This window comes from Gymnogyps californianus, chromosome 1, assembly GCF_018139145.2.
Source record: "Gymnogyps californianus isolate 813 chromosome 1, ASM1813914v2, whole genome shotgun sequence".
Lineage (NCBI taxonomy): Eukaryota > Metazoa > Chordata > Aves > Accipitriformes > Cathartidae > Gymnogyps > Gymnogyps californianus.
Window position 1 is genome coordinate 140,662,746 of NC_059471.1, and position 25,315 is coordinate 140,688,060.

General features: G+C 43.1%; 2 protein-coding genes across 3 annotated transcripts in view; one reads left to right on the top strand and one right to left on the bottom strand.

Annotated features, from left to right (window-relative positions):
• Positions 1-25,315, bottom strand: part of NUP50 (nucleoporin 50) — a 398,016-nt gene that overhangs the window by 233,495 nt on the left and 139,206 nt on the right. The gene's annotated exons all lie outside the window — the stretch shown is intronic.
• Positions 1-25,315, top strand: part of PHF21B (PHD finger protein 21B) — a 164,850-nt gene that overhangs the window by 82,329 nt on the left and 57,206 nt on the right. The window contains exon 4 of one of the 2 annotated variants that reach the window (XM_050914930.1): positions 18,849-19,178. The exons of the other annotated variant lie outside the window; for it this stretch is intronic. Coding sequence (XP_050770887.1) covers positions 18,849-19,178 — 330 coding nt within the window. The remainder of the gene's footprint in view (positions 1-18,848; positions 19,179-25,315) is intronic. 2 annotated transcript variants of the gene reach the window in all.

The following is a 25,315-nucleotide window of genomic DNA, read 5'->3' on the forward strand; positions in this document are numbered from 1 at the left end:
GTTGGGTTTTCTTCCCTTCAGCTGTACTACTACAACTACTGGTCTTTGCTTGGATGGGAATTCATTTAGTTCCAGCATAGGTCCGTAAGTGTACTGCTAGATCTTCAAAGTCTGCAGGTTGTGCATGTTACAGGTACCTGGTTGATGTGCTTATATTCTTTTAATTTGCTCCTAGTTATTATTATTACATTAGTAGGTTTAAAAGCAAAACCAGTGATAGAAGAGTTTGCAAAGCTATTTTACCAAAGAGCAATGCATCTTACTGAAAGTTTAACACAGCGCCACAGGCGAGCTTCCCTCTGATTCAGCTTTTTATTACGAATAACTGTTCATTGAATATAGATTTAGTGTAACTGAAATGGGTTTTATTTACACACCATTAGTTAATATAATGAGTTAATTTTATGTGAGGCAACTGTCTCCTGGGAAAATCTCCTGACCTGAATCAAGAGAATTTGGCTTCAGTGCGCAAAATTCTGAAGGTAAAATATAACTTGCTGGTGGGTCCTCTGGCCCTGTTCATTTTTGTCCTAGTATTGAGCTGGGTTCAGGGGTCAGTAGAGCAAGCATTGCATTTCCCAGGAATCCGACAAGCTGATTTGGCCCCAGACATAAGTTGAAGCAGTCAAAAGTGCTCCCTTATCTTCTACGTCAACTGCAGTGCCCTCTGTGGGTATGGGTGTCCTCATGGAGAAAAAGAGAATTATCATTCCTGTCTTCCGGGAAATGAACGTCTGGGTTAGCAGGCAGCTATTCTCTGTAGCTGGGAAAAAGGTATAAGTGGCTAGAAGCTAAAGCTGGAAATAAAATGAGGATTTTTAAGAGTGAAAGTCATTAACCTAGTAAAGCAGTAGGTGCTATTACTTGAAATCCTTAAATAGAGGTTTAACTTTGATTTCAGAATGGCTTCTGGGAAGAAATTGTAAGCTTCATGCACGAATTCCTGAGTTACATTTTCCGGTTGGTGCTATGTGATCAGTTAGTTAAATAATCGTAACGTTGCCTTAAAACATTTAGCTGTGCATATAGTCATGTCCAGACCACTCTGTGATAAGCAGCAGGATGTGATAGCCCATGAGATGGAAACCAATGGTAGTCCAAAGGAGTTTTGGTGTGTACCTGCACCAATGACTTCTGTCCCTTCAACAGATTTTCTGGGAGACATGCATTACTGTGCACACCTAGTTAAGCAGTTTTGGGCTGGAACCTGACTCACACCCTGTGGCTTGAGGCACTGATGGGCAACTGGCAAATAAGAAATGCCCTACAGATCTGACAGGCTTCCTCTAGCAGTCATTGCAAATGCTTTTTCATTGGAGCTTGTCCCAGGAAAAATGGAACCAATTTTGGAGTGCTTGGGCCAGTCTCCAAGGTAAATGTGACTGCTTTGCAGGGACAACAGTTCCTCAAGGTGCTAAGGAAGGTGTGCAGCCCTCATTCATTCTTGCCCACGTGCTAGGAAACATAGCAAGAGGCCAAGGAAAATAAAAATGCTCTTGTAGCTTCCTGTTGTCTCCTGTGTTGGAAGTCAGGTGTGGTGGCAGGCAATGGTTAAATGCATTCCCATTCCTGCAGATGGCTGTGAAAAGATTGTTATTGCCCTTGAAGGGCTTGTCTTTTTCATAAACAATGTACTTCCCATAGTTGCTTGTGGTCCAGCAGACACATGTCTCTTGATATTTTAATATAACGCAATGCAGAGTAATTGTCCTAAAACTCACCTTTTCTTACTGTACGAGGCCCAAAGCCTACAGCACCTGTCCTATTAGTTATCGGTCAGTTAAGAAACTAGGCGTTGTGAGAATTTTTTTTTTACTACAGCATGAAAAGGGTTTAAAAGCCACTTTAACAATATTTCTGTGTAAAATTGTAAGAAATTTACTCTCATATTGCCAGCCCTTAAAAAGAATCATGAGTGATTAAAAAAAATGGAGGTATCTAATTATAGTTTAGTCACGATGATGCGAGGGCGGATTTTTGTTGCTGTGAGCAAACTTTTGCTTGTTCTTGTGCTCTTTGCCAGGACACTGAGTTTGTCCAGATCATTTTGCTCTGTCTCCTGCATAGTTGTAAAAATCCTTGTTGGTAAGGTCACACCCAAGCTTCATTGCTCAGCATGAGCAACCTTAACAGTATCAGCCTACCTCCTAACCAAAATCGGTCTCGTATTACGTTGCAGCCTCTCAAGGAAAGCCAGAACTTTCCAAGGTAGGAGGACTTCTACATAAAACTGTGCCTAAAAAGACAGATGCGTGTTGCCTGTGTACCAAGGGGAACAATTCTTAGGAGCTGTTCTGCATTTTGCCTTGAATTTAAAAGCAGGAACAACTAACTGGCGCTCTCGGAAAGGGGGAAGGTGAGACTACCAAGCTTCACAGGCAGTGCTGTGCCCCCGTTGGGGAATGCTGGCTAGTCAGCAGCCCATCCCTGTGTGTGGGAGATTATTGATGCAGGTGCATGGTGACAGCAGATCCAGTTCAGGGACGGCAGGATATTTTGTCAGATGGCAAGTTATGCACCATTGTGACTGCATCAGTCTGGGTTCTGAACACCTGGATGGGAGATGTCTGTACCTAAATTGCCTGTCCCTGAGATCAATACACAAGTTCTCCTGCTTTTGTCATTTAGACTAATTCTTAACATGTTTGAAGCCAAACTAAATGCTAACATCAGCTATTCAGGAATTTTCTCTGAACATCAGGAGATGTTCAAGGTCTAAGGCGTAAAGTCCTGGACTACGGCAAGGTGAGTCTGACTTGTGGTTTGGGAACAGAATTCCTGCAGCTCACTCCCCACTGAGATATCCCATTTTTATACAAACACGTCTCCCAAGATAAAGAACGGTGCATTTGCATGACCAAAGGTTGCACTCTTTAGTTTTCTGGGCTTGAATTCTGCAACCTTCATCACCTAATAGGGATGATTAAATTAGAAGCCCACATGCCGAGTGTCAGTGGAGAGAGACAGACCTCCTCAGAGGGAAGTTCACCTATCAGGTGGGGTGATTTTCCCTCTGAGGTGCTTGTCTCTTTCCAGGTAAAGGCACTAGTAGGATGTTCCCAGAGAGACTGTGGGTCTCTCAACTCATAGTGGGGTCTGTAGGGTTCCCACAGGGTGACTGAGGAGCCTAATGCTTTGCTCCATGTTGGAGCTGTTTCTCACAATTGACAGTGGAGAGAGCCTCATCAAGCTAGTCTGCCTTGCTTGTAATTACCCTTTATGAAAATAGTGACCACAGAGAAAGCAGTAGAATCATTTAAATACATTAAGTTGGATTTCTTTCTGCTCTTAAGCCAGTTTGAACCCAGACTAATTCTGCTGAAATTGATAGGTGTTAGTCTGCTGTAGGAGAGAAGAATAAATCTCAGTGAGCAGATAAACTAAAGTAGAAGTTTCTTCTGACTCTGTAGTCCGGCAGTGCTCCGAGCTGGAGGTGTGCCAGTGTTAAATCTGCAGTTACTAAGTTCAGCAAGGAGGGAACTGCAGAGGCATAAATCTTGGAAGATGAGTATCACAAAATCTGAGGCCCTGTTTTCATCTCCTTGGCCCAACAGCTGCCTTGCTCTGAGAGTGGGCACCTCCTCTCCCCTTTATGCCAGCAGAGAGGCTAGTCTGGACATATACACATGCCAGTCCAAAACAGTTGGGTTGTTTTTTGTTTTCCTCAGACCTAGAGTTGTTCTTGGAACAGCATAAAGACTGCACTGGCTGCTGTGAAGCCACGTTTGTCCGGAGCAAAAGCCTGGTTTTATTTCTCCCTGTACTCCAGTCATTCTGGACTGGACTTGCCCTGTTTTTCTGCAGCTTATGCATGGGTGGCACTGCAAGTCCTATTATACTCACAGACTGTACATTAACCAGCAAACTCTCTTAGGAAATTGCTCACGTGTCTTAGAGCGCATTTAAAAAAACAACCAACACAAATCTCTCAGCTGAGAACATATGTGCCCTGTTTCAACATATGTGCCATCTTTCATTCATCCACACCCTCCCCAGATAAGCAATCAACTAATAAACTTCTATCATGTTGAGTTTTAGAATGGAAATGCTGATAAGCCCTTAAGTGCAGTGATGTTAATGGATGATACTGATATAATAAATAGCAGGAGATTCAGTCATGCTCACCGCTAAAATACTTAGGAGCTTCGCTTTCTTTCCAGCTTGGAAAAGTTTCCATTTACAGATTGCTTTTCCCATTTATGATTTAGCTACTGCTGCATTCAGCAGTCTTTGTCTCTTGCCACTTTGTCCACCTTCACATTAAGAAAACATCTCTGATGCTGTACTTACTTCTTCCTGAAACTTTTAGTTAAAAAATTGCATGCATTTGCCTTTAGCCTAGCACAGCACTGCATTCCAGCATATCTCGCTTTTGGTTCCTGGAAAGAATGCTGTCAAAAAATCTTAAGTTTTGAATGCCTTTCCCTTAATGTCCTGTTTCTTGTCTGCTCTCTCCCTTTGCATTTGACTGATTTTTTTTTTAATAATTTTTGTTGAGTTGGTTTTTTGATGGCTCCCGTTCTTGTGGTTTATTTCTTATTTTTCATGTCAGTGTAAGACTCGGGGTAGTGTCTTGTAGGTGGACGTGTCTACATGGGGATGTTAGTGTATATTAAGCTGAGGTGTGAACTTGCGGTGCATAAGCTTTTTTGGTAAAGATTGTTTGTAGGTAGAAATTGTTATTAGAATTATTAAATATAACAATATAATAATTTTTATAACCAAGAGATTTATTTTGCTTGAAATGGCTGTTGAGAATACAGAATCTATTCCCTGGCAAGCTATAAATGCTTTAAGACAGGTCAAATTTTAGATCTGAATGACTTGACAGAGACCTATAATCCTCTGAGGGTTGAGAGGGTAATTTACTCACTGTGTCCATACAGTCTTTAGCCTCTCTGCTGAGTCTGCCTATTATCATTGGTTATGTTGTAGGCAGCAGTCTGCTGGAAATGGGACTGCTTCCAGACAGGCTGCTGAACACCCAACTGAAGAAAGTGAGTGTTGATTACTACTGGAAGTGGTATTACTACACCTTGTTGGCCTGGCATTGAAAGGCATGGTGGCTTTTTACTTGGTTCCTTTGGCCAAGGTGCCTTGTCCTAACAGGCTCTTGCATGTGTTCTGTTTCATTCTTTTATTCTTTAATCCCTTCTTTTATATTTCCCAGTTTCCTCACAATTCATTGTGAAGTTGCCAAGCCTATGCCCACAGCTGCCCAAACACCACACCGGCCCTCTTCTGGAAGGGTGATTTTCCCTCCTGCTTCACTCTTCCTCCCCACTGCCTCCTCCGGCCGTGTTGGCCCACTTGTTTTAGCAGCTAGGGTGTGAACTGAGGTGGGTAACCGATCTGCGTTAGAACTTAGATTTTTTTTCTTTGCCAGGTTAGCTTTAATTAGTAGAGCTACTGGTTTATTGCACAGCTATCTGAATGCTGGTGCAGTCACATCGATTGGGATGGCGCAGGAGGAGGATCAAGAGACCAGGAGACGGCTTCCTTTGGAAGTACTGCAAATTTATATTGGCGTACAATGTTTGGTAAAACATGGCCTGTTCCCCTCACCTCCTGGAGAAGGCCATCATTATTAGGCTTTATTTTATTTTTCCACAGTTCCTTTTAAAGGCTTTAGTTCTTCAGAAAAAAGAAGAAATAAAAGCAGGGGCGAAAGCAGGAATAAAATGATACGGGGCTGGATGCAGTCACAGTATTGATAGAGAAGCTGTGCAGAGAGCTACTTCTTCTACATTGAGTGTTGTTAACATCCTCACCTCCTGCTCAGCTGGAGTCCACTGGAATGAGCAAAGCATCATTTTGCCCCTTATTTGCCCCATTCTTTTTCTACATCATGCCTTTGCAGTTCACACAAGTGCAGCCCAATCTTATCCCAGGGTGGGGGTTACACCCCAGATGATTTTGGAACATGGGAACTGGAACAAGGACTTCCTTTTTCTTTCCCACTTATGGCTTGACCTGTATTTGAACTCAGATCTCTATGGGCTGATGCACAAACCTGCAACAGAACTCCACGGCAGTGTCCTAATCCTTGCCTTCTGCTCTGAAGAGCATTCCACTCTTGCAGAAGAAAAGGCTGGCCCAAATGGAAATGTAAAAATTTGGATGCGCTGCAGAACTGGACAGCCAGAAAATCAGTTTTTACTGACCACCCTGTCATTTTTTGTGTTCAGCTTCTTTGCAAAATGGCTTTTATCAGAAGAAAAGCTATCAGCTGTGATAAATGTTCCAGGCAAAGGATCTGAGTGACTGATTGAGGTAGAGTTTGTATTAAGTAGCTGTGATGTTTTGCACTCCATAGCACACAATGGGAAATAAGGCCAAGAGGATGTTGTTTATTCTGATCCTTAAATGTAACACAGTTGTGAAAAAGTTTGCTAAAGCTTCTCTCATTCTCTTCTCGCCTTTCTTTTGTGCCCTTGAATCCTTTCTAAGTATACACACAGATCTGTGTCACTCTGTGCAGCTCCCTATATAGCTCTCGTGGCTGAAGTGTCTAAGTGCTTTCCACTAGGAGAGCAAGAAAATCAACATACAAAATGTCTTTCTTTCTCCTGTCACTGTTCATGGGAGTAGTTTAAAAACTAGTTCAGACACTCACAACTGCAGACTAGCATCTAAATTTTGCAGATAATTTCCATTTTATCTCTGTGTTATATAATCATCTCCATCTTTATGTGTGAAGGCAGTGGCAGAGTTACCGTGTAGTGTGTCCTTGCTTTCTCCTTAGCCATTGTGTTCCTCTCCTATTGTTGTTTTGAAGTGGGCCCCGTCTGTTCTTTCTCATTCTCTCTTCTACGTTCCATTTTATTTACTGCCATTGGCATGATCTGCATTATTTATTGCTCGTTACTCTCTCTTTGGCCTCTGGAATAATGGTTGTGTAGCGTCTTAGTTTCATCCTAGGATCTACACGGTCCTTCATTAGCAGCTCCTTTGTCTCTTTTTAATATTCTTTCCCAACACTGCTGCTGTATACCTTTCTTTCCCTTTAAGCATTATCTTATCATTTGCATTTCCATTAAGTTAGAGTGAAAGCATATCGTTCCCTTGTTTCTTAAATTTACCCAATATTTTCAACATCTGCTAATATATTTGTACATTTTGGTCATTCTAAATAGTTTTTTCATGTGTTCTCTGAAGTCTCATTAAAAGAAAAATATTACATGCTGTATCCCCCTCTTATTATGACTGATCAATTATCTGTATCTAGTCAAGTGGTATTACTTGTGATTCTCAAACTGTAAAAGTTTGCTTTTGATTTTTCACATGTATGTACTCACACAGCATTATTTGTCAGACTGGGGGGGATTAGGGAGGGGAGGTTAATTTTTCCTTTATCTATCTAAACCACCCATGTCCCTAGAGGAACTAGGCCATTATATGTCCCCCATAAAAAAAGTAGAGCATTGCATAGTGGTCTGAGCACATGACAGAGGGCTTGGAGTTCCTAATTTCCAGTATCTCCTACTTCTGTAAGGGGTGATATTTGATCAGGTGGTATTCACTCAGCCAGGTTTTGAAAATTACCTTGTGTTTTTGATAATCCATTGTTTAATAATCTACCTTTTTGAACACTCACTTCTTGAAAGACAGAAAAAACCACTCACTGTTCTTGCTGCCTCAAGTGCTGCGGCAGCCACCCTGCCTGCACATTCAACCATAAGGATGGATAAACAGGGCCGTTCGTTTGACTATTCAAATTTATGTTTTGGGTAGGGCACATGGCAAATGAAGTGGTGCAACTGAAGGAAAAATGAAGTGAGGAGTGAGGAAGACTAAACTTTTTGGTTTGTGACATCAAGGTTCCATTTCCAGCTTTGACTTGATACGTCATGTGAGTGTGTCTCTGTGGCCTCAGTTTTAGCTCCTGCAGCTTCCTTCCACAGGTGTACTCAGAGCTGCTACCTCTGGAGGGCTTTCATCGGATCAAAGGGGTTTCTGTGAATGATGTGGGGATGCTCGGAGATCCTGGGAAGGGACAGAGAAAGGCATTGAGTCTGTCATCCTCTGTGTATTAAGGTGTATTAGGAAGTAGTAAGTCTTGAGATGGAAGTCCATTGTCAACTCATCCTTCTAATTTACTTCTGCAAAGCACCTGCACAATTGTTCGTCATTCTCATTCCATAATTTGTAAGAAATTGTTTTATCTTATGATGCAGGATGAAAATATCTGAGAGGTTTGCCACGTCAACCCTTTTCTGTCCATTGACAAGCAGAGCTCCAAGAGCGCTATTGTGAGAAATTTGGCCGCCTGTGTGTCTCCTCTCCCATTCCTTCCAGCTTCCTTGAATGCCTTTCTTCTTCAGACTTGTAGCACCTCTCTTCAGAGGTGTAGTTATCAGTTGTGTGTTTGTCATCTCTGGCTCTGGGCTTTGCTGCATTTCTGGATCTGTAGATTGCTTTTTATGCAACTCATGGAAAAGAAAAGACATATAATTAACTTTGTGCCCTCCACTTGGTTCAATATGTGGCCAGGCCCACACACACAGACCCAGAAAAATACTTGGAGCTGTGAAGTCTCGTCTTCATCTCCACAAGGGTTCCTTTGGAGGACGTTAGAAAATATTGCCAGGCAAGATTAGATAAACAGTGCAATAGCGCACTACCTTTGATTTGACAGCCATAATCCTGTTGGATTAAGATGAGATCATATGACTTAACTTGCCTTTAATAACAAACAGCATTTAATAGATGCTAGCCAGTTAATTTTCACAATACCTTTGCGAGGAAGACATGTTATCAAGTTGGGAAACTGAGGCAAAGGGATTTATCTAAATCTTAGAAGACACCTCCGATTACATTTCGGTTCTGATGTGCTTAACCAGAAGTAGACACAGGTCCAACCAGAGGCTGGGGTGGAAGGACACTACTCACTGTGCTGCTAAACCATATGGGTTTTTCATTAGTAAGGTGTGCTAATAGCTGATGGGTTTTGTCAAAAACCTGTTCATAATGTTGCCTTCCTCTTCTGTCCTCTGAACTAAGCCCTCTCTTCAGGTTTTGCGAAAAAATCTAGAGCTCGGTTTCATTCATGTACCAACATTCACTTGCAAAAATGAGCAGGGTCACCTGGGTTCAGGGTGCACGAGCACAGGGTGACTTTGCCTCCGGCCGCTGCTGCCCCTGTGCCAGTTGGCACTTGTCTGTGTGGACACAAGAGCCTGGATTTGGACTGAGGTGCCTCGGCGCAGGCACTCAGTTTGGGCTCTTTATTTCCCCTTCTGCTTTGTTTGCTTTCACCAAAGCTATACTTTGGCGTGTCGGAAAATTGAAAGGTTGCTCCGAGCAGTTTCATGACTACCATGCAAATATGCCTGCCGTTGGAAAACAGTAATCACTCCAGAGTAACACAGTAATACTAAAAGCTCATGCTGTCGGGATGAAATGTGCATATGTAGAATTGCTGGGGAAATGTCTATACAAGGTCTGGAGAGGAGGCAGGGATTTTTTTTTTCTTTGCAACTTATCCAGAATTTCTGATGGGAATACTTCACAACGGAAGCTCTGCCTTCCCTTGGGGGAAATGCAACCATTTAACTTCTTTCTTCTTTATATGTATACCGAGGAACTGATGGTTTGATCCCATGGGAAGTCTGTATCTGTTCACGGTTACATTTGTTCATTTCAGGAGGATTCTGTGTTATCTGGGAAAAAGAGAAAAAAAAAAGGATTTGGCTTAGTTTATTGTATTGCCAGTTCTTCCTGCTACAGCAAGGAAGATGTGCATTTCCAAATTTGATTTTAAGCTGGGGTGAAGGAGGGAGAAATCAAAGAAATGATTATCAGGTCTGGGGTGGGGGGAGCTGGTGGGAGGAATATGGGGGGAGGGAACGTGAATCAGGAGGCAGCAGCTTTGAAACTGGATATAATAAATTACTCTTAATTTATTGTTTATTTTTCTGATTGCATGCAGTTGCATCTCCTTTTGCCTTGCTTGATCATAGGAAGCAGCGCATTTTTAAGCAAAAATGAGAAGCCCCTGAGTTCATGTCTTGATCTGGAGACATACTAGGATGCAAACTTCAATGACATTCATGCAGAGGAAAAGAAAATAGTGAGGCAGAGTACTGAAACAAAGGGAGGCAGGATAGCAAGAAATGCGAGCTTTGATGCCATTTAGAATGGGTCTGGATCCCATGATTTATCTAAAAATGACAAGATGCCCCTCTAAAAATGCAAATGTCTGCACTGCATCTTGTAGCTATAATGAATGAGTCTTTCACACAATGGAAACATTCAACTTGTTCTAGGGCACTTACTGTGGCTCCATATGCTAAGCTGCATGCTCCTGGCCTTTAATCACTCTGCCTTTGTTTTTTCAAAACTTAAATTAGAAGCACATTAGTGTTTATATGGTGTACACTTGGGTTTCGGTTTTTTGTGTGTTTGTTTGCGGAGAGTTGTTTTTGGTTTTTAACATTAAATAAGCCAGATGAATGCGGTCCTCTTGAATGCACGGGACATGGCAAATCATGGGAAACTTAAGTTGGCAACAGCAAAAGGATGTAAATTTTGAGCTGCTGATGGCAAGTAGGACTCCAGCTTTGGGGCTAGGGGAGAACCCATGTTACACAGCGGGGAGCCATTTAAACCCTCCTCTGACCTGCCAAGAGGATGCCTGTATGCTTTCTGGTTTATTCAAAGTGAGATCAAGCCAAAGTTTTCCTTTGTCATAAGTTTGGGTTTAAAAGAAGCATTTCATGGATGTGCAGACTGAGCTGCAGTCTTGCCGCTACAGACCTGATCCAGAGCACAATGCACCCCATCCAAAGGCTGTCATTAACAGCGGCTTTAGCACAGGCTGCATCTTACTATTAGCAGTTTACTATGCAGTTTTTCTTGGGATTAAGGGAAAGAATAGAGATCCATCCATCAAATAAAATAGGAAACCAACCACTCTTTCCTTGAAGATTTTTTGGGAGGGGTTTATCCCACATGCATAATATTTAATTTTCTAGATGCATGTATGCAGCGTATGTGTGAGTGGGCACACGTGTAACTCTGTTGCAAGTTTTAAAAGCTCTGTTTCTGACAGAAAAGCGGGCTAATTAATAGGAGTAGGAGACAAAATGCCAGCTTGTAGATTTGTTTCCCCTGCAGAAATCGGCCCCCCCGTTAGACTGCTCCTTCTTGATCTGATGTAACAAGAAGAGAGAGTCAGCTGTGAATCAAGCGCCTTGTTCTCATTTCCTTGATCATTGACATGGTTTGAGAGAGAGAAAGGAGGAGGGATTATTTGTGAGGTTATTAAAAAAAAAAAAAAAAAACCAGCTCCCCCTCCTCCTCTCCTTCAAGATGCACAGGCACTTCCAGAATGTTCCATAATATGAATCTTGACTTTTCTCATTAAATATTGTTCTCTTTCCCCCCTACTTCTTGTTAGTTAAAAAGTGCTGTTTACAAGTCACTAAGCAGATAATTCCAAGCTTTGACGAGCGGATTGCCAGTTAGCAATACAGTTGAAAACGTGTTGGTTTTTTCAGTCAGCAAGCTGTTTAATGGTTTCAAAAATTAAAGGCTAATTGCACTTGAGTGAATATGTGCTTTTCTAAGCCCACTGTTACCATTATTAGGGTATTTACCAGTTTGGAAAATTCTCTCTTTACATAAATCTGCTAATTCTTCATTGCTGCCCTGTCCTGGAAAGCAGCCACGCTGAGAGTTTTGGCCATATCAGGCTGATGAGCTGGGGTGGGGTTTTTTGGTGCAACTTCAATCACTGCCTGTCATCACATTTCTGTGTGATAGTTTTGCTTGTAGGATTGTACAAGTTTGTTCACATAACATTCACGTTGTAAATGATCCCTTGTGAAAGAAAATTGTGTGTCGATATTCTTGTTACAATATCAAGGAGATAAGGACCTTGATTGTCTTCAGAGAATAAGCGAGAAATACAAGGGTAGATTTGGTAGCGGAAAAAGTTTAGCTTTTGTACGCTGCAGTATGCTTCTGCAATATATAAAATTGCTGATGTGTAGAAGAGCTTGGGAATGCTTCTAAAACAGATTTGTAATACCAATAATATTAATGGAAGCCTTTCCTGTAGAACGCGGCTGGTCAGAAAACCCAAAGTCACTGCACCTTAATAGAAAGACTGTTTCATTATTTCCTGGCATTTGCTTTCTTTCTAATTAATGTCATATGCAGAAGGGGTAATCATTCAGCCATCTTTCTAGCTTAAAAAGAGTCAAATATTAAAAAACAAACAATTACCCAATCTAATTAATTTGAGAGAGGATTTTGGGGGGTATGTTTAGAGGGAAGGATTGTTCCCCTCTTCTGTTCCAGGCAGTGTTTGTCATTCTTTGGCAGGAACGACTAATTTATTGTCTGACTCTGCAATCTGGATTCATACAGGGTGGCTTTCATTCCCTCCCCCGCCGCCAAAACTCTTCTGATGTGCTGTGTATTTGTTTGGGAGGGGAAAGAGGAGGGGGGGGAGGGAGAAGGTTATATGTTTCTGACCTGCTTTACTGCTTTTCAACTGAAAGTAAATTAATGCACACACTAGATTCCCCTCTGCTGTGCTGATTGGATCCTTGTGCCGATTAAATATTTCACACTGATAGAGGGATGCTGAAAGCACTCAGCTGGTAATGTGGTATGTACATCAGTGGTACAATAACTGACTTTCAGGTTAAAGTCAAACAAAACCCCCAGTTTGCTGCAGTTTTGATTAGAATGAGTTTCACTTTGAATTTAAATCCTTGAGCCTGCTGCAGCGATGGCTAATTAACTGAGATCTGATAGAGAGAAAGGAATACATTCTTACTTCTAATGACAGGCAGGCAGGAAGTTGTCAAGGAAAAAAAAAAAGAAAGAGAAAGAAAAAGAAGAAACCAACAGACAAAAGAAGCCTTTAAAAAAAAAAATAATGCTGAGATTGTACTTCAGCACACGTAAACCTCCCTGCCCGTGTTTCACACTCAGCTTCCTTTGGCTGAAAGTCCGCCCCTGGAAAGACCGTTTCGATCGAGTCCCAGATTTTCTTCAGCTATTTTTTTAATCCTCCTGACAAGAACTAACACCCGAGTTCCACCTAGTCGGGCAGTCACTACCTCCTCGTTCATTAATAGCGCTTTTGGGGGCTTCCTTTAGGAGAGGGCGGGAGGGGACAGGGTTTTGCTGCACGGAGCAGCCGAGGGGGTGTCCGCTCAGCTCCGCGCAGCGCCGGCCTGGAGGAGGAGGAGGAGGAGGAGGAAGGCTTCCTGCCCCCGGGTACGCACATCATCCCGCGCCGCCGTGACTCCTCCCTGGGGGTCATTAAAAATACTTCTGTCGAGCGATTTCTCCTCCCTCCCCTCCTTTCTCCCCATCCCTTCCCCCCGCCCCAGCTTGGGCGTCGCAGGGAGAGCGCTTGCATCAAACTGACAGGTCATTTACCAAGAGATTGGCAGGAGGAACTACCCCAGCCTTCCTTAAAAACGCTCCCGCTCCTCCTCCTCCTCCTCCTCCTCCTCCTCCCCGGTTGCACGTCTTGAACACCGTGACATCGAAACAGAGTGTTTCAGGAACAGCGCATAAAACTTTTCTGTGCGAGGGTCTTCATCCTTGGTTGTACGAAAACATGTTTTAATGTCTTCTCTCTGGGCACAGGCAACCTGGTGCCCAAGGGTTGTATGCAAAGGGAAGCATTTTTTATGGGAGTCCAGGGGTAAAATACAGACTACGGAGCTTTTCGCCTCCATAAATATCCACCAAAGCCCTGTGGGTGCCCATGTATGTGTACATATGTGTGCTAAGCCAAAGCCCTGCTCATTTCTCTTTCGGTGTGTAAAGGTAGGCAGGTGGTTGGTTTGTGACTTAAGGTGCAGATCAGGCAGGATCAGCCATGTATGTAAGCAGCAACTTGGAAATACATGAGAAATACATGGAAATTCATAGGATTGTACCAAAATCCTAAGACACTATACTAAAGCGCCATAGCTGGTGGCCTGTCCGCAATGCATTTGTGTGTTGTCACTCTCTGAATATTAAATATTCCGTTGTTCAAGAAAATCTTATTGTGACGATTGAGTAAATGAACAGAGGTCATGGCCCTCATTGCTGGAGAAGTCTGTTCAGCTGTTTTGCATGCAGGGCCTTAGATTAGTGCCGAATGTTAAATTATTAATTGACAAGCCATCGTTTTGGTTTGAAAGTGGATTGCCAGTCTTCTGCAAGCTAAATAAACTCTCAGGGTTACGCCAAGTGTTTTCTCTTAGCCATGGGGCCACTAAGGAAAAGAACTGATATTGCTCTGAAAACAATTGCAGTTTTTCACAGCGAAACTGCTTTGTCAGGAGCGCATCGTTCTAGAAAGATTAATGGACTGAAGTCTCTATCTACAGCATGTAGGTGTTAAAATATAAATGTGATGGACAGTGAATTTTAGGTCCTTTTTAAACAGGTCTCGTATTTTACTAGGAAAACCTGAAGGTTTGTTGAGAGGCATGCATCTGTTTTAAATCACTGTCGCGGCGAAGAGCAGCCAGTAGCTGAATATTCCTCCGTTGTAGAATAGGACCGTATTCTTATTTGAGATGTATGTGCGAAGTAAAGTTGACATCAGATCGGTAAGGATTTGAAGATGTGATGTAAGCTGCAGCAGAGTAAAAATGTAAGGTTTTGGTTCCTTCACTAAAAGTGATGCTGTCTGTGCTGGGTCTGGCTGGAGTCTGTGCGCACGTGTATGTGCGTACGTGTACCGTATTGCTCAGTGTGCGTATCACAACAGCACAGCCGCCTTCAAATCCTTTCTCCCTTTGCTCTTTCCATTTCTTTATTCACTAAACAGGATGATTCGTGGTACGTGATGGGAGAAGTAGCGTTTGAGTAACCGCTAGTAGGGAGGCTAGAACTGTTGCCCGGTTCCCTTCTCACCTGCAAACCTTTACAGCACAGACCTCGATAGAAAGGAGGGGGTGGAGAGAGGGCTTACACGTACAAATAAATAGAAAGGCCAGAGTTATTTTGATACATATGGAAAAAATATTAGCTCTGCTTTGAATAGTTGAGACCGTGCCATGCACAAGATGGGAAATCATAAACAAGCGGCAGCTTTCCAGCACATTGTAGTGTGTTTGCATGTGACTGGCATACATATTTCAAACTCTGGTTTGCCTGTGGCATCCTGCAGTGAAAATGAAAGTTGCGTTGCTATTGAAAAGGCGCTGCTTCAAAACTGGTGTATTGTGAGGACTGTTATGCTGTGGATGAGAAGCAGCGACCTGCTTTCCAGCTTTTAAAGCCAATATTTTTTTCTTTTTTTTGTCTCTTTTGGCTCTTCCATTATATCAGCACATGTTTTCAGCTGCAGTGTCCAAAGCTTGCTTAGTTTCTTATTATTCATCATTCCAAAAGTGTCAGAGAATACGTTATGCTGACTGATTCTCAAAATGCAGATTTTCTTTCTCTTTAAAAACGAAGACTATTCTTTTAATTAATCTGGCAGAAATAGAATACAGCAGATGTAGGTTTTGTTGAGGATTTTTTTAATCTCTCATACCGTAATCTTTGTTTCTGCCAACACTCCTTTATCAATGTCTTCACGGGGGTATAAAGTAAAAATGGTTGTTACAAAGAAAAACTGCATAATAGCTCATCTCCTAACTAACGTAATCTGATTAAGGGGGGTATTTTTTAAGTTTTGGTAGGTACATTTTCAGAAAATTAATAAATGAGACACAGAAGAGATACTGTCACTGCTTTTCCCCAGACAATTTTTCTGTAACTCTCTTTTGGAAGCTAATCTTGAGCACCTGATCCTGTGTATATGCTTCCATATTTAGTTTCTAAAATTTGCAGTTATTTAAATAGATTTAGCATAGCATTGTGCCCTGGGGAGGTGACTGGCATGGGCTGATTGGTCCTTGCAAGCCTGTCACAGGGACACAATTTTTTCCCTGTAATTACTTAGAAAAGCCCCAAAACCTAAATTAAAATGAAAGTTTTCCATTAGATGATGAATGTTCAATTTTACAAGCATTTAATATTTATCTCAACTTAGACTGAAACAAGCAGTAACCCTTATTTCCTTAGCTTTTTTTGTCACATACACGTGGATAGACAGGTTTGTCAATTTATTAGGAAAATACTACCACACATCACGTGCAAAGACACACAAAACTAACTCACTGTTAATGCATATAGGGAGAACAGTGGAAATTGGATGGATGGTAGTTTGAGTAGTGAATTTTTTTGTTTGTTTGCTTACAGAATTTCTGCTTTTGTACTTCTTGGTATGATTTCCTCCTTTGGAACAAGACAAAAAACAATTACTTGCTATTGAATTTTGTCAGGAAAGTCATAATCTACTCCTACTTATTTACTTGCTTTTTCCACTGAGCTACCAAGGATTGTATATCTTTTGGGATCACAGAGTTTTGTTTACTTAGATGTTTTCTGTTGCTGAACTGCCTGAGAGAAAAGTAAAGCTGGACTAATACCACTAGAATATTGCATATTAGGAATTTTATTTCTTTTAAGTGAAAATATAAAATCAGTACAGTAACACCGAGTATTTCTGTGAGAAGTTTTTCATTCAGTAATCCAAATGTTCACATGTCTGAGGACAAACATTAAAAGACACTTCATCAATACAGTGACCTATCAGGGATAGCGAATGCTCTTAGTTTCACAAAAAAAGAAACCCTGGTGCTACTGACGTCAGCAGCAAACCTCTGGTTGTCTGCAGCAGAGCTAGGATTTCACTCCTGGACTAACTCCAGTTAGGTAATGGATTTATAGCACTGTAACCAAGTACAGCATTTTCCGACAGTCCGTGAGCTTTTAGCGTTTTTCACATGACATAAATCAAAACAAAAATACAACCACGAAGCCGAACTCTTAATCTGAAAGCTTTGTGTCACTGTACAGGTTAATAAGGTGCCACGGAAGGAGGTTTTCAATAGGGTAGGAGAGGTGGTGTTCAGCTCTCCTACGTGCAGTTGTTTTGCGTCTGTAGCACCATACCACTGGGGCATTGAATCAGTATGAGGAACATCAGTGGAAAATTGTACTACAACAAAACAGAGAAATAGTAGTTTTATAGAATATTGTCATAAGCAACTTTTTCCACCTACATAAAACGCCCCTGAGCTTCTTGGCTTTCACTTGAGTACTTTTAAACTAACAGACAGGTGTATTTCTGTACTGAAAGAAAAGTTCTTTCCTCTTCAAAATATCTATGACATGCAACAGCATAATTTAAGGAAAATATTGCCTATGCTTCCTTGGGATGACTGTTAGGATAATGGAGAATGAAAGGTACAGGCAAAAATGAGCAAAGCTTAAAACAATTTATATGAAGTCACGATTACTAGAATAATGCTGACATTAAAAAAGTGATTTCTTTATAGATACCTGCTTCATATTTTAGTATGATAAAGTGCATGCTTGCTATTTCATATAATCACAAAAACTACAGTTCCTGGAGCAAACATATTTGACAATTAAAGCTTTACAGCCTTAAAGTGTACAATGGGTTTAAAGGTAAGAAGGAAGGTATTTTCTTAGAAGTCAGTTAGTTTTGTACTACAAGGCTTCTACTTTATGCCCAGAAGTAAGATTTTCAGCCTTGATTCTGGAAAGAACCAAGCACGTCTGTGACTTTATATACACACACATGTATATATACACACTGTATTTTAAACAAGCGAAGTTGACAACAAAACTTTTAATGACTTTAATAGTACAGCAGCAGACCTAGACAGGCGGTGAAGTTTTCTGAAAGGCTACACGTTAGATGTAATTGCATTGAAGCCGATAGGACCGGTCAGCGAATGAAGTTAAACACGGGCAGAAGTCTTTGCAGGATTAAGTACCTTTGATGTCAACTCTTGTAAAAATGACATGTTTAATACTTCAAAGTATCAAAAGAGGCTTGAACCAGCTTTTTTTTTTTTCCCCACATATACCTAACCTGCCTGTTTAGGCATTAATAAGAACAGCTTCTGAGATTATTTAAAGTGCAACAACTTTATAGAAGTTTTTTTCTTTTCAAAAGTAAGCATTTTACGCAGACGCTGGCATTTACCATACGGCAACTTCATAGTGCCTGTAGAAATCTCAAATACAAGTCTTTTAAGAGATACTATAACAAGACCGTAATTAATGTATTCCTATTACAGATGACAGAATAGCCACTCTGTAGCAATTTCAAAGTAGAACTGTTAAGAAAAACAGAGAACTGCGAGTTAAAATGGGTGCTGTGGAGAAAAGTTGGCTTGGGAAAAAAAAAACAACAACAAAAAAAACCAAAACACTGGAAAAATAGTGGAAGTTTGTGAGGAAAAAAAAAAGCTAAAGGGAAAACAAAAAAACCGACTCCAAAGTAAGTCAGGGTGAAAGAATACGAGAAGTAGCCAAGCGCTGGGGTGAGGCGAGCACGTGTAATGACTTTCAGACTAATGGAAGAGAAAGTCGAAAATAACATTCTTTAAGCCTTTTATTATTAATTAAAGCTGCAGTATTGTCTAGACCTATACCAGGATCGTTAGTTCCGGGCACAAACAGATACCAAAGGAAAAAAAAGACTTTGAAAACCCCGAGTGAAACCGCGAGTTCCCGAGCGAGTAGGGGAAGCCCAGCCTTTCCCCTGCCCGCCCGCCCGTCCTTCCAAGAAGGAAACCCTAAAAAAAACAAACAAACAAAAAAAACCCCAAAAAGGGGGGGAGGAGGAAAGAAACCCAAATCCACGTTGGCCGGGGCCGAGGCCGGCAGGGGAGCTCCAGCCGCGGGAGCTCGGCCGGCCGGGGGGCAGAGCGGCGGCGGGGGCCGGGGGGCCGGGGTCCGGCTGCAGCCCGGCGGGTGACGATGCCGCTTCTCTCTCCCCTTCTCTCCCCCGGCAGAAGCTGGCGGTGCGGAGCTGCCCCGCGGCCGTGCTGGTGGGCAGCGGCGCCAGCGGCAGCGCCAAGCCCGGCGGCGTCCCGGCGCTCCTCAAGGCACCCGGCGGCGGCGGCGGCGGCGGCGGGAGCCCCAGCGGCAGCCCCGGGCAGAGCCTGGCCATCTCCGTCCTGCCGGCCAAGGCTCCCATCGCGATGGTGACGGCGCACCTCAACGGCGGGCTGGGCTGCGGCGCCGCGGGCGTGGAGCCCCCGCAGAGCGCCCCCATCAACCTGCAGACCACGGCCAAGCTGGTCGGCGCCCGCCGGCCGCCCGAGCTCGGCTCCAACGCCCAGGTAACGCCGGGCGGGCGGGGGGCGGCGCGCTGCGGGCTCCGCCGCTGCCGCCGCCGCCGCCGCCGCGGGGGGCGGGAGGGGGCGGGACCGGCGCCCCGACGAGGCGGGGAGGGGCGGCTGCGGGGGGGGGGGGGGGATGGAGGGGCTCCGGGTGGTGTCAGGGCTAGGGGAGGTGCCGGGGGCGGGGGGGGGAGACCTGCCCCTCCCTCCAGGTGCCCTCAGGGTACGGAGACTCGCCCCGCTGCCCTGGAAGGGGGAAGGCTTCTCCCTCTGGTGCGATGGGGACCCTCCGCCCCACAGCGAGTGTGGGTGTTTGCCCCCTTGGGGGTACGGGGACTCCCCAGCCCTGCCCGGGGCAGAGTAGGTGCAGAGCAGGCAGGGGAGCGGGGAGCTGGGCTGAAGCACGGGGCTGCGGGTGTCCGGAGGGTTTGGGGGACAGGCAGGTCCCCTCACCTCTGACAGCGTGGACGGAACGTGGGCCCTGGTTGAGGAGAGCCGTGCTGAGCGGAGGGGAGTCGGCTACCTCTTGTTGCTTGCCCCCAGTTGCCCACCTTCTGTGGCTACTTTTCTGATTAAGAAGCAGTTCTTAAAAACAACAAGGTATATGTAAAGAAATGTTGGTTGCCACGTTGTGAGCTTAGATGCGGCGTGGAGGGTCTCCTGGCTGTGCCGTCATTTCAAGTGTCGGTGGTGTGGTGCCGGTACCTTCCCTGACTTAGGCAGAGGGAGCAAAAGCACAAACTGTATGGGAGCTGGCAGGCTGGCAGGCTGTTGCTTCCAGGTCCAGGTGTATATATATGTATACGTTTAATGCTTATGTTCACAGTAATCTAAATACGAAGTAAATGGATTGAATTAGTGAAAGGAGGGCAAAAGAGGAAGGGGTACTGTTTGCCGGACACATCATTTTGTGCAGTCCGTTAACAGCCACAAAAGAGAAGTTTTTACTCCAGTCATGGTGTGTGTCAAGAGAGGGAAATGATGCTAGCGAAGTTAAAATGTGAGGAAAGTGACAAAGCCTTCCTAAAACTTTGGAGAAGAGGATGTAAACTATTATTGCTAACATTGGACATGTGGATTTCTTTTCTACTTCCTGCACATAGAGGCTGTGGTCATCTGGTTTTTTGTACCTTAATTCCCCTTCACAAGCTCAGGATATGAATCTCTAATAATCAGGAAAGAAGAACACAATATGAATAAGGGCAACAGGCAAACTGTAGCTGAAGATGTTTGTAAATCAAGGTTATGTTGGAATGCATGAGGCTTTTTAATACTCAGGAAGCCCCTTCCTAAACACCAGACAGGGAATGACCATCACCTACTGCATCCGCTAACAAATGGAAACCACTTCAGGAACCAAATCGTCCTGGCACTTTTTCTGGAGAAATGGCGTTGTCTTTAGCTGTCACACTAAAGTAGCTGTGTGGGGAATTCGATTTTGAATCTCCGTTCTGTATTCATGCTGGGTAATTTCCTTTATTGAAGGTGTTGTTTATGCTTTATTGAAAAGATACTTGAAGCTATCCCAGTAGATATTTCTTAGAATCCTGGAAAATAACTATATAAATGATAATCCTATAAAAGATAAAAGTTTCAATATTTCAATGGTCTATCATTTTGTGAAGGACTATCTTTTACTGTCACTGTCAGGAGCCATAGGAAGAAAAGAATCAAAACAGTGAAGGAAGAAGCTTGAAATGACATTCAATATATTTAGCCTGAATAGTGAAATAACAGTCCCAGGTGCTGGAGAACAGTGCCGGTTAGAACAGCTGGCTGCAAACTTGTAACTTCTGCAAGAGTTGTTAGAGGAAAAGACTTTCTAACCCGGTAAACCGGTGTGCTGCTGAATTATCCGTAGTGCTTCCCATTTACCTTTTCAAGAGGGCAAACGGGTCCCACTTCCACTTTCTACATCCCCAGATGTGCTGCAGTCAGCGGTGTATCGCAACCTGCTGGAGCAAAGCACTGACGCTCGTGCACATGTTTCTATTCTATGTTCTCTCAAACCTGAAACAGTATTTGCCCTGGCATTACAACTTTTCTTGCAAAGAACAGCTTCATTTTCAGCAGAAGCTTGCTGTTATTAGAATAGCATGGGAGTATTGTCCAGCATTTGGGTTTGCCTTGGTTTTGCTAGAGGAAGAGGTCCAGTGTTTTTCTTTAGAAATGTCTTCACATTGCGAGTTTTCAACAGCTGTAGTTTTGTGATTTAGTATCTGTGATTACGTTAGTAATTTACGGAAGAAGAAGCTGAGCAATGGTAAGTTTCTGAAGCAGAGGACTATAGTGGTTTCATCTTTTGAGAATAGTCAGCAGGCATGGATAAAAACAATTAGAAATATTGAATTGTAAATGTAAAAAAATGCGGGCTGACCTTTCGTCCTAAGCTGTCAGGAAGCTTAGTGCTGGATTGCATGTTAATTATCAGTCCTCTACCCAAATTAAATTTGTTTTGCAAGGTTTCTTTTTCTGGTCCAATGAAAAAAAAATCTATTCTTGCTTCATGCTCAGTATTCTTGATTGTTCCCGGAGTGGTGATTACAAATCAATAGCAGTAACACCTTAGCTACTAGCACTGTCATATTGGAGGGAAATTTCATTGTTGACATTTATTAATAAGCATTTACTTTCTCTTCTTTTTTGTGGCATTGTTATGGCTCAGAAAAGTATTTTTTTCTGCTGAAATGTATGAAGTTTGTGAGATGGAGGGTAATGACAGCCTTCTGCAAACTGGGTTAAGGTGGCAAACTGATAGTAGTAAATGAGATTACTGGTGTAGTGTAGCCTATTCCTCTGCATCTGCAAAGTGAGGGAAAGGGCAAGGGCATGAAATGTAATGTTATGAGTTTCTGAACAGTGGTTTCTGCTCAAAAGCATTTAAGGGGATCAGGATGTGTATACGGTCATCTCAAGTGGTATCTAGCGGGAAGAATGAAATGCTATATGAAACTCAGCAGGAAAAATAGGGCATCAAACACTATAATCTAAATACAGAACTTTCAAATATAGATAGGATTAAATGTAAGTTTGTTACAGAATTTTCATTTGGGCAGCTGCGTGTCAGCACTTTCATTTTAGGCTGTTGTTTACCCAGCAGCTTTTTAAAGTGATTTTGAAATGTTGTTGACTATAATGGAAGCCATATCTGCATTGAAAAAAGTGTCTAAATAAATACATGCATAACAGATACTGGAGGATTGTTTAGGTATTTATCACATCTTTTATCAGAAGCAAGAAACGTTGCGATATTAACAATGATTGAAATCTGTAAGCATTGGAATTTGTGAGCTCTAGAAACTAGCACTAAGTCTACACTATTCCTTGGCAGTCTTTCAGTGTCAATCCAGTATATGAAGACATGACTGATGGAGCTACATTGATGAAAGTGTACGTGCAGGGATGTCATGAGTATAGCTCTTTCTCCCGCTTAGAGAAATGAAGCTTAGAGCTTCATTTGGATGATCTGGAGCAAGTTATGTTGGCAAAAGCAGAATTTTGCTGGCATAAGCTGAATTTTGCTGGCATATGCTGTATACACGCTAGGAGTGCTTTGCCTTCAGAGAATAGCTCTTGCCATTCTGTATAGAGAATGCCCTAGAGCTACTGGATAGTTGTAGGCTATCAGCATGCCTATACCTACCAAGTACTCTTGGCATAAAGAGATTTTTTTTTATTGTAATTGTATTTATGTGGTATTTGCTATTTCCTATCCTAGCCACCATTTCCTGACTGAAAGCAGGATCTGAGGGTGCTTTGCTGAAGGACAAAGTCCCATCTGCTGTGCTGGAACAATGTACCGGGTAAAGAAAATGCCCCTCTGCTACGTCCTCATTCTCTTCTACATAGCAAAACCGAGGGCCAGCAGGCATCCCAGAACCTAGTTTGGGGAAAGCAGAAAGCCTTTTGGCCGTTTGAAAGACAGTTGGATCAGCCAGCTATTGGGAGAACAAGCAAAGAGGGGGGAATACAGCTGTCAGACCACTCGGCTGCTTTTCAGGAGCTGTAGTGAAAGAAAAAAGCACTGGAAGGGCATATCTGCACTGGGCCATGAAGCACCATGCTACAGGCACACAAAGTTGCTCCACAGAAACGTGGTGCAGAGTGGCTCCGCAGAGGTAGTCAGTGTCCTGGAAGCAGTACAGAGTACTGCTCAAGGTAACCTTTGCCTCTCAGGCAGCTCCACTTCTCTAGTTCCAGAGAGATGTTGTTTGCAGCTAGCTTAGCTATCTCTGCGCAGCCCAGTGTTGCTGGCTTTAAACTCGCCCATGACCCTGGAGTGAGAGTGCTGCCAGAACTGGCTCTCGCTTTGTCAACATAAACCGTATTCTCTGTATATACCTGTCGTGTGCTGTATGTGCACTGTTCACCTACCGTAAGTCCCAGAGGCTTCTGAAGTGCAAAGTAGATATTAGGTGCAGGAACATTTGGATACTGCTGTAATAAAAGAGCTGTCTTTTGTCTGTGATCCTGGTGTGATGCTCTGTCCCCTGTTATGCCGTGCGGCTCTTAGAAAACATCTTAGCAAGGCACTGACTCCCTGTCCATCAGGACTCCACAAGCAACAGCATAAAATCTGCCTCCTGCTCCTCTCCGTGCTTCCCTTCCCACACGTGTATTCCCTGGGTCAGCTGGAGAAAAGTTTGGCAAGCTTCCCCATGCACATGTGCTGTTGCGTCTTGGGGCTTGCCTATACAGGGAGGTTATTTCAAAGTAAAATACAGTATGAGGATTTATAGTGCTATAAATTCTTGGCAAGATAGTAAACTGTTCTCCACAAATGCTTCATTAACTCCACAGCTCAAAGAACTACTTGTATCCCTGTTTAGATTGAGCAGGCTACATGGGTATCCATTTTTTTTCCGGAAAAAGTGGCTTTTATATGTGTAGGAGGATGCTCATATATACTTCTTAGCTATCTGTATATTCAATTTACTAGAAAAAACTGCATTCCAGAAGTTTAAGAACATACCTCTGCCTGTGATGCCCATTTTTCAGAATAATTTATTTGTAGAATGATTTATTACCTTTCTCTTCACCATCCTACTTAATGTGCTCCACTCTGCTCTCTGTAAAAGTGCTTCCTCCATAATTGGAAATCCACCTGCGTGTATGACTAAGTCTTTTTGGCTTTTATTTATTATTTGTATTGCAGTAGTACTTAGAGGTTTTATTTATAGATATATTTATCTGTATTGGTTATGTGGCTATATATAGCTTTTTTCTATGATCCATGTTACCACAGTGTCTGAGTACATGGCAATAGTTAATTTATCCTCACAATATGGAGTTATTATGACTGAGGTGCTATTATTCCACATTTTGCTGTTGGAAGACTGAGAAATAAGGGATCCATTTATGCTTCTTCACAGGAAGCTCCCAAGGGTTGCCTTAGGCAGGATCCCTGTATTGGCAGCCACACTACTGGCCTGTTCGGTCATTTTGAGAATGTCTCAGACATGTCCATGCTGCACATGGCATCCTTGGGAACAAGAACTGTCCCACAAGTCCTTGGAGCATGCTGCGGCGCCTTTTAGCTCTTGCCATAGCTCTTTGCCCATCTGCCACGTACTTACTTCTTGATCTGCTGCTCAATCTTCAGCATCCACGTTGATCTCAGTGTGCCAAGATGCAGGCGGAAGGGGTAACTAGTGAGCGCAGGGAAGGACAAAAGAAAGATCCAGAGGCTCCGCATAGGTCTAGGGGAGGGGAAAAATGGAGACATTGCATTATGGATTATGACTACCGTGGTCATTTTGGCAATCTACAGGAGGACCGGCAGTCTTGGTGGCATCAGAAGTGTACCAGGCTGTCTGTAATGTACCAAAAAAATCGTTGCGTTTCTGGAGTCCGTGGCTTCTGGTCTTACTGTCACACCAGTTATATCTTTCTCCAGGTACGGGCTGATCAGCAATGGCTCATGAATTTCAAGATGTTGAAGAGTTTTTTTGAGGGCTTACCTGAGCTTCATTTTATCTGGCACTGTGCTGGTTTCTGGATGTCTCTCCTGGAGGAACAGAGCAATGAATTTTTCTGTGTGGGTGACAGTTCCTACTGACTTTCCCCAAATTGTGCTGTTTTTTACAATCTCCTCAAATGCAAAACGGGGGCTGGGTCTCCTGCCGGGGCCAAAGTAG